Here is an 8,022-nt window from a genome sequence, read left to right on the forward strand (position 1 = left end):
TTAAATGTTGGTGTGTCTGTTTGTTCATTTTATGAAAACCAATAAAATTTATTGATACTTAAAAAAAAAAAGGAATTTGTAAATTTTCCCAATTAATTTTTCCTTTGTACCTAGGAAAATCCTATCAATATCGCTACCTCCAATCTGAAATCCATATGTCTTTTTGAAATTTAGCTTGGATCTGAGAGTAAATTCACCAATGTAATTTAATTCCATTCTCAGCCAATTCTTCCCTGGATCTCAGTTTTTGTTGTTCATTTAACAGTTCTTTATATTTTATTATCTTATCCAGATGTGTTAGGCTTGGATGCAAGACATTGAGTTTTGAGTTCTTTGGTCCATGGAAAATTGCATCTTTGATCTTGGATGTGGTAGCACTGCCCCAGGCAAGTCCAGTGCAAAATCTGGGTATTTGTAGTGCATTTATATTGATGGTTAGGTTTTCTTGTGTTTTTAAAAAACACTGATTACCAATTATATTGATCTTGTATGGAGGTGATGTTTGATGATTTTTGGAATTATTGTCTACCAATCAGAGTCATTTGTTGAGATGGGCAGCCATATAAATTAAATAAATGTTATACTAAACTTTAATTATCTCTCAGGATTCAGAAATAAGCCCCATGGTATTCTCTGGTATGAATGCAATAGGAATGCAGGTGTAAAAATCTTAGATCAATTATAATTAAGATTAAATATCTAAATCTAATTATTTTCCTACAAAAACACAGTAACAATTTGTTTTAAAAGTTACAACCACTCAATATTAATAAATAATATATTAAAATAAAATAAATTGGATTTGGTTTTTATGCTTTTGAATCATTGTTGACGCTTGGTGGCTGCCTCAACTAATTCCTGCAAGAATTTTTAACAAGGTTATTTGGAATTTGTTTGCCATTTCTTCTCCTAGGGCTAAGAAAGAGGGACTGTCCCAAAGGTGGTTTGTGCCTAGGGAGTAGAACTCAGTCTCCTGGTTTTCTAGCCTGTTACCTTAACATTTCACCAAACTGGCTTCATGTGGGGTTATATAATTGGGAGAGGAAAAACAATATATTTTAAACATGCAAGCTTAATTGTTGTTGCAGGACTTACATCTGTTTCTGTGATTTTGCTGAATGATTCCTTTATTCTTGAACTCCACCAGTTTTCAACTCTCTTCCTGGTCTCTGATGTATAATTTTGTTCCCACTTTCCTGTTTCACTAAAAATAGTTCTGCTACATCTTAAGATTCGCCTATTCAGCCATTTCGTTGGGTCTAGTACTCCACTCAGTTGTCTTCTCCAACATGATGGAAACAAAAATCGTGTATTGCAAAGGAACCACATTCTGTGCAGAATATGTTGGCAATCCTATTGAAGACAGGAAATAATTTTTACCTTCAGTAATAATTAGCTCTTTGGAGAAAACGAATTCATTTAATTTTTAAAAATGATGTTACTTTTTGGAGAATTTTTAATAGCAAAATGTTTTTTTAAAAATATCATAGATTTGCATTCTATTTATACATCAGTTTTATTAATAATTTGGCTGGGCTACATAGACCTCTGTTATAGTAAGTAAATAAAATATAGTTGAACCAAAAGCCAACAAAACAAGCAAATTGATAATATAACTTACTCCATATTATTGCACATTTTCTAAATACTATTGTTGTGCAATATTTCCTATGAAAATGAGAATACTGTACACTTAAAATAAACAAATTTTAATTGCAGGCATATTCATACTATAACTCTACTGTGATTGTCCTTTCATCAAATTTGTTCATCTATTATCCTCTAAATATAAATATTGGCAGTGTGCCACAGAATGCAAAGGAATGTTTGTTAGTTAAAATTTACATACTGAGGGTATCTCTTGGAAGTGAGAGTCTACAACTTCAGAATGACAAATTTTAAAAGTATAAATGATATCTCTGATATTAATTACTCTTGAAATCTACCATAAGAGTTTGTGTTCTACCAAAAGATTTTTTTAAAAATATAGACAGTTCACAACTGAATCTTCTAACGTGTTCTTAATGAACACATCAATTAGGAATCAAGGCTTTAAATTTAATTTTTTTTAAAAAAAAATTATTATTCAATTTCCTAGTTATACAATCCTCTTTCATTATAGCAGAAAATAGAGACAAGATAAAAAGCATTGTCCAAGTGCAGATATATATGAATGGGAAAAAATTACAGGTGGTCATTTGCTCCTGCAAGACATAGGAAAGTATTGAACCGATCATTGAAATTTGATCTTATTTCCACTTACATTCATGGCTATTTTAGTTAATCTCAGTTTATAATGTATTAAACTGCCATATGGGGGAGGGGGAGTAGTCAGTCACCAACTGTGCAAGTTCTCCCACTTAAAAAGATGAGAGAGGCCTATAATTGACATCATAGGTAGACCTCAACTATGAGAGACAAAATGAGAAAACAAATCAGAAAATCACAGTCTGATTTTTAATGAATGTATTTGCAAATTATGGTGGAAAATATTTGGTCACCTACAAACAAGCAAGATTTCTGGCTCTCATAGATCTGTAACTTCTTCTTTAAGAGGCTCCTCTGTCTTCCACTCATTACCTGTAGTAATGGCACCTGTTTGAACTTCTTATCAATATAAAAGACATCTGTTCCCAACCTCAAACAGTCACACTCCAAACTCTATTTACTATGATGAAGGCCAAAGAGCTGTCAAAGGACACCAGAAACAAAATTGTTGCCCTGCACCAGGCTGGGAAGACTGAATCTATATTAGGCAAGCAGCTTGTTGTGAAGAAATCAACTGTGGGAGTAATAATTAGAAAATGGAAGATATACAAGACCACTGATAGTCTCCCTTGATCTAGGACTCCACGCAATATCTCACCCTGTAGTGTCAAAATGATCACAAGAACAGTGAGCAAAAATCACAGAACCACACCAGGGAATCTAGTGAATGACATGCAGAGAGCTGGGACCAAAGGTTACCATCAGTAACACACTACAGTGCCAGGGACTCAGATCCTGCAGTGCCAGACATGTCCTCCTGCTTAAGCCTATAAATGTCTGGGCCATATATGAAGGAAATATAACAAAGTATTGAGATGAACTTTTGATATTGACCAAATACTTATTTTCCACCATAATTAGCAAACAAATTCTTTGCAAATCAGCTAATGTGATTTTCTAGATTTGTTTTCTCATTTTGTCTCTCATAGTCTACAAAATGTCTCTCATAGGTAGAGACAAATGAGAGACAAATGCCTCAATTACAAGCCTTTCTCATCTTTTTAGGTGGGAGAACTTGCACAATTGGATGGCTGACTAAATACTCCTCCCCACCCCATCCCCGCTGTATTAAATGGATTGTTATAATCCAGAATGATCCTGTGGGCTATAAATTACTCTTTCTGTCAAATGTGTCATATATTGTAATATATGTCCTTATAATTTTAATACTTCCGGGTCTCTTTAACTAAAATAGATAGTCCTGTGCAGGAGTAGGAAACCAAAGGTGCCAAGAGCAGCGTTTCTTAAACGTGGTAATTTGACAATGCCTGGACTTCAACTCCCAGGATTTCCCAGCCAGCTATTTTCCGCTGGCTCTTCAATTTCTGAAGGAAATACCCGGATTCGAGATCGTCGTGCGACTTTGCAAGCTAACAAAAGAGAGAGAGAGAGAGAGAATAAATAAATAAATAAATAAATAAATAAATAAATAAATAAATAATAAATAAACCTAAAGGAAGCGGAGAATGATACTTATGTAGACTGAGCCTCTAAATCCAGCGGGTGGGGGAGAGAATGTCGCAAGTAGAGGAAGAGAAGCAATGTTCTTAGAGCAGTACTTACAAAGGAATAGTAAAGAGCGTGATTCACATCCCCAGGAACCCAGCCACCAGGATGTGCGCCACCATCTTTACTTGCGCTCCTCCTTCGGTGAGAAAAAGGCCGGCTCGCGCAGGCGCATAACCACCCCAGTAGCTTGATAAGGAGTTAGAAAACTGCTTTCTTTTTAAAAAGAGGGCTTGGATTCGTTAAAAATCCGATTCGACTAGAGTGGAGTATCGGGAATTCTAGGGGGAAAGGGTGGGTTGAAATGTTAGCTTTCTTCTCCTTCCTCTTTTTCTTATCCTAGGAGAAATGAGATCCTTCCTAAATAGATAGTTCTAGACAGTTCAAACTTTCTAGCTAGATCAAGCTGTTTCCTCTACTGTTTCTGTTCTCCGAAATTACTGTTGGGTGCGGAACTGCCTAATTCTATAAGGGGTTTGAGTACTATTTTATAATTCTACAGTTATAACCTTGATGGTTTTTTCTTTATTGGATCGGTTATAATATGATGGTATAATATCTCAGTGGAATTACACAGTCTTATCATTTATTATCTGATTATATTTTTGTTTTACCTCTACAAGTGGAATCGATAAAAATTAACAACATTCATTATCTTTCTGTCCCAATTTATTATCCCTGAAACGTGGCATTGTATTCTGGGATAAAATTTGAATCAGGGACTGTTTGTTAATTTTTCTTCCAAAGTTCGCAAGGGAGGGGGAATAAAAACAAATCAGACTTGGAAATTTCTGCTTCATTGGAAAAACAAAAAATCATAGCAATTGAATATGGCAAAATAAAATTGCAACTTAAAAAATAAGATATTATGCGGAGTATAGATTAGAAGTGTGAAAAATTGTCATAAGTCACTGTGTAACTACATAGTCACTATATGAACTGGTATAAGGTGAGGACTTCATGTATAAAATAAAATAATCTACAACAGAAGCACTGCAAGAATAAAAGAAAAATGCTGATAAAATCCAATAATGCCAATAATCAAAATAGCCACCCCAAAGAATGCTAACAAGACAAGTAGGTAACCATATAATTTAGACAAATTTATAGAATTATATTTTTGAGTCAAAGGGCAAGTTTTAAGTATTAGGACCAAAGATTTCCTAGTCCTTTTATGTAAGCATGCATTTATCACATAACATTTTCTTAACTTCAATATAATAGTATAGTGTTTCTCAATTCCGGAAACTTTAAGGTGTATGAACTTTTCACAAATTTTAGAAGTTTGATTGAAGTTGCTAGACTTTTTTTTTAGAACAGGCTACCTTTGACACAATGCCAAGGAACACAACAGAGGTACCGGCACAAATGTCAGGTAGGATTCGTGTCTTACTCCCTGCAGCCAAAAAGCACCCTCCCCAGGGTCAAATGCCTCCCCCCCCCCCGGCATTGCTCCATGCCCCCCCCCCAGTGGGGGTGCCCCACTATTTGAGAAGCACTGATCTATGGTAAGATCTTTCAAAATGTGTGCCACAGAAAGTTTGCATTCCATAAGAATTCGATGCACCTCTGTGAGAGATTAAAGGGGACAAAAAGAAATCACTAGAACATAGAATTTTCTATCTCCGGAGTTCTATATATTTTTAACAGATTCCTTGGCATGAAATAGTTTAAAGCATAGTGAGATGGAGAGTGGTTTTTGTGAGTTTTTCTAACATTTCCTTAAATAATTGGGAGCTAGAAATCATTGTGGATTACTACTACCGTGTTTCCCCGAAAGTAAGACAGTGTCTTACTTTCTTTTTACCCCCAAAAGCCCCACTACATCTTACTTTCGGGGTATGTCTTACATTGGAAAAAAATGGAAAGGGTCGCGTTCCCGAAGGCATCTCCCCAGAGTCCAGAAGGGCAGCCGTGGGACAGGAGCCTTGTGAGCCCTTTTCCAAGTTCAACCTCAGGGCTCCAAGCGGCGTGCACGCGTGGAGCCACAGACGCGTGTCGGGGAAGCGTGTGTCTGGAGGGGAGGAGCCACTCTGCGCAGTTGGGCAGCCCCACCTGCCTGCCGGAAAGGAGGCGGGCAAAGGAGGGCGCAGCTCCGGCCGCTCGCCTCGGAACTGGTCGGCCTCGCTGGCCGCTTGCAGCCGAGCCTCGGCAGGACTCGGTTGCTGGGACGAGCGCCTTCGCTGCAAGCCGCCGCCCACTCGGCTCGCTTCAGACCAGCGCCGTCCTTCGCTTTGCCAAGCCGGGGAAGAGGCGGTGGCGCCGCGGCGAGGCGAAGGCGAGGGGCGCGCGGGGAGCTTGGAAGCGACGTCATCGGGCTCCCCCCCTCGGCAATACCCCCATGTTTCCCCGAAAGTAAGACATATGTCTTACTTTCGGGGTACGGCTTATATTAGCCGACCCCCCTGAAACCCCCGATACGTCTTACAATCGGGGGTGTCGTACTATCGGGGAAACAGGGTAGATCTGTGTCTATCCTCTGCCTGCCTTTTTCAACTTTCTGAAATCCTAAATCTTTCTGCTAAATCTTAATGTGAAAGGAAGAAGCAAGCCCAACCTTGTCAGGGAGAAAAGGTAACACAGCAAGAAAAGAGATGTACAGTGATACCTTGTCTTACAAATGCCTCGTCATACAAACTTTTCGAGATACAAACCCGGGGTTTAAGATTTTTTTTGCCTCTTCTTACAAACTATTTTCACCTTACAAACCCACCGCCACTGCTGGGATGCCCCGTGACTTCCGTTGCCAGCAAAGCACCCATTTTTGCGCTGGGATTCCTCTGAGGCTCCCCTCCATGGGAAACCCCACCTCTGGACTTCTGTGTTTTTGTGATGCTGCAGGCGAATCCCAGCAGTGCAAAAATGGGCACTTCGCTGGCAATGGAAGTCCGGAGGTGGGGTTTCCCATGGAGGGGAGCCTCAGGGGAATCGCAGCATCGCAAAAACACAGAGGTCCGGAGGTGGGGTTTCGAGGACTTCGGTATTTTTGCGATGCTGCGATTTCACTGATGATCCCTTCGCTGGGAAACCATGGAGGGGAGCCTCAGAGGAATCCCAGCAGCGCAAAAAACAGGCACTTTGACTGGCAAAAGGGTTGAATTTTGGGCTTGCACCCATTAATCGCTTTTCCATTGATTCCTATGGGAAACATTGTTTCATCTTACAAAATTTTCACCTTAAGAACCTCGTCCCGGAACCAATTAAGTTTGTAAGACAAGGTATCACTCAGTAGTACCTCGTCTTACAAACGCCTCTTCATACGAACTTTTCAAGATATGAACCAGGTGTTTAAGATTTTTTTGCCTTTTCTTCTGAACTATTTTCACCTTACAAACCCAAGCTGCTGCCGCTGGGGTACCCCACCTCCGGACTTCCGTTGCCAACCGAAGCACCCGTTCTTGCGTTGCTGGGATTTCCCAGAACCTCTACTCACTGGGAAACCCCACCTCCGAACTTCCGTTGCCATCCGAAGTGCCTGTTCCTGCATTGCGGGGATTTCCCTGAGGCTCCCCTCACTGGGATTCCCTTCATTTTTGCCTGCGCTGCTTTGAATCCCAGTGAAGGGAGGCGAGGGGAAATCCCAGCAATGCAAGAATGGGCGCTTCGGCTGGCAATGGAAATCTGGAGGTGGGGTTTCCCAGCAAGGGGATGCTCAGGGAAATCCCAGCAATGCAAGACTTCGGACTTCCCTTGCCAGCCGAAGCCCTCATTCTTGTGTTGCTGGGATTTCCTGAGCCTCCCCTTGCTGGGAATCCCCACCTCTAGACTTCTGGGCAGCTGGGGGAGGGGGGCTGAAAAAGTGTTTCTCTCCCACCTCCCAGCATCACCACCACCACCACCACCACCACCGATACCTGAGGGGCCCCCCAACTCTGCATCTTTGCCTCTGTCAGATAAGGTGATCGCACCGTGCAAACGAAACAGGAAACTTAGCCAGCTTGGACGGCGCCTTCCACTGTCTCCCCCTCCCTCCTTCTCCACACCTGCAGCGGCCAGAAAGACAGGCAGGAAGACAACCTCCCGTCCCTTCCCCACGTGAATCTGTAGCAGAGGGAGAATGGAGGGTGGGTGGAAGATCCCCAGTTAAGGATGCGGGTCCCAAGGGAGAGCGCAAGGTCAGCACGGGGAAAAGGCATCCAATGCTTTGGTCGGTTCTTGGAAGATGCGGCCCCCAACCCAACCCCTACCCACACATTAACACGGGGCAGGGAGACAAAGAATGGGCTGGTGGCTTTCAAAGGTGTGTGC

General features: G+C 41.1%; 1 protein-coding gene across 1 annotated transcript in view; it reads right to left on the reverse strand.

Annotated features, from left to right (window-relative positions):
* LARS2 (leucyl-tRNA synthetase 2, mitochondrial) overlaps window positions 1-7,690 on the reverse strand; it is a 359,496-nt gene extending 351,806 nt beyond the window's left edge. Inside the window, exons 1-2 of the mRNA XM_070728261.1 lie at window positions 7,629-7,690; window positions 1,096-1,353 (exon numbers count right to left, since the gene is read on the reverse strand). Coding sequence (XP_070584362.1) covers window positions 1,096-1,353; window positions 7,629-7,652 — 282 coding nt within the window. The 5' untranslated portion in view covers window positions 7,653-7,690. The remainder of the gene's footprint in view (window positions 1-1,095; window positions 1,354-7,628) is intronic.
* Between the last annotated feature and the right edge of the window lie 332 nt (window positions 7,691-8,022).

The sequence above is a fragment of the Erythrolamprus reginae genome, chromosome Z, assembly GCF_031021105.1.
Source record: "Erythrolamprus reginae isolate rEryReg1 chromosome Z, rEryReg1.hap1, whole genome shotgun sequence".
Taxonomy (NCBI): Eukaryota; Metazoa; Chordata; class Lepidosauria; order Squamata; family Dipsadidae; genus Erythrolamprus; species Erythrolamprus reginae.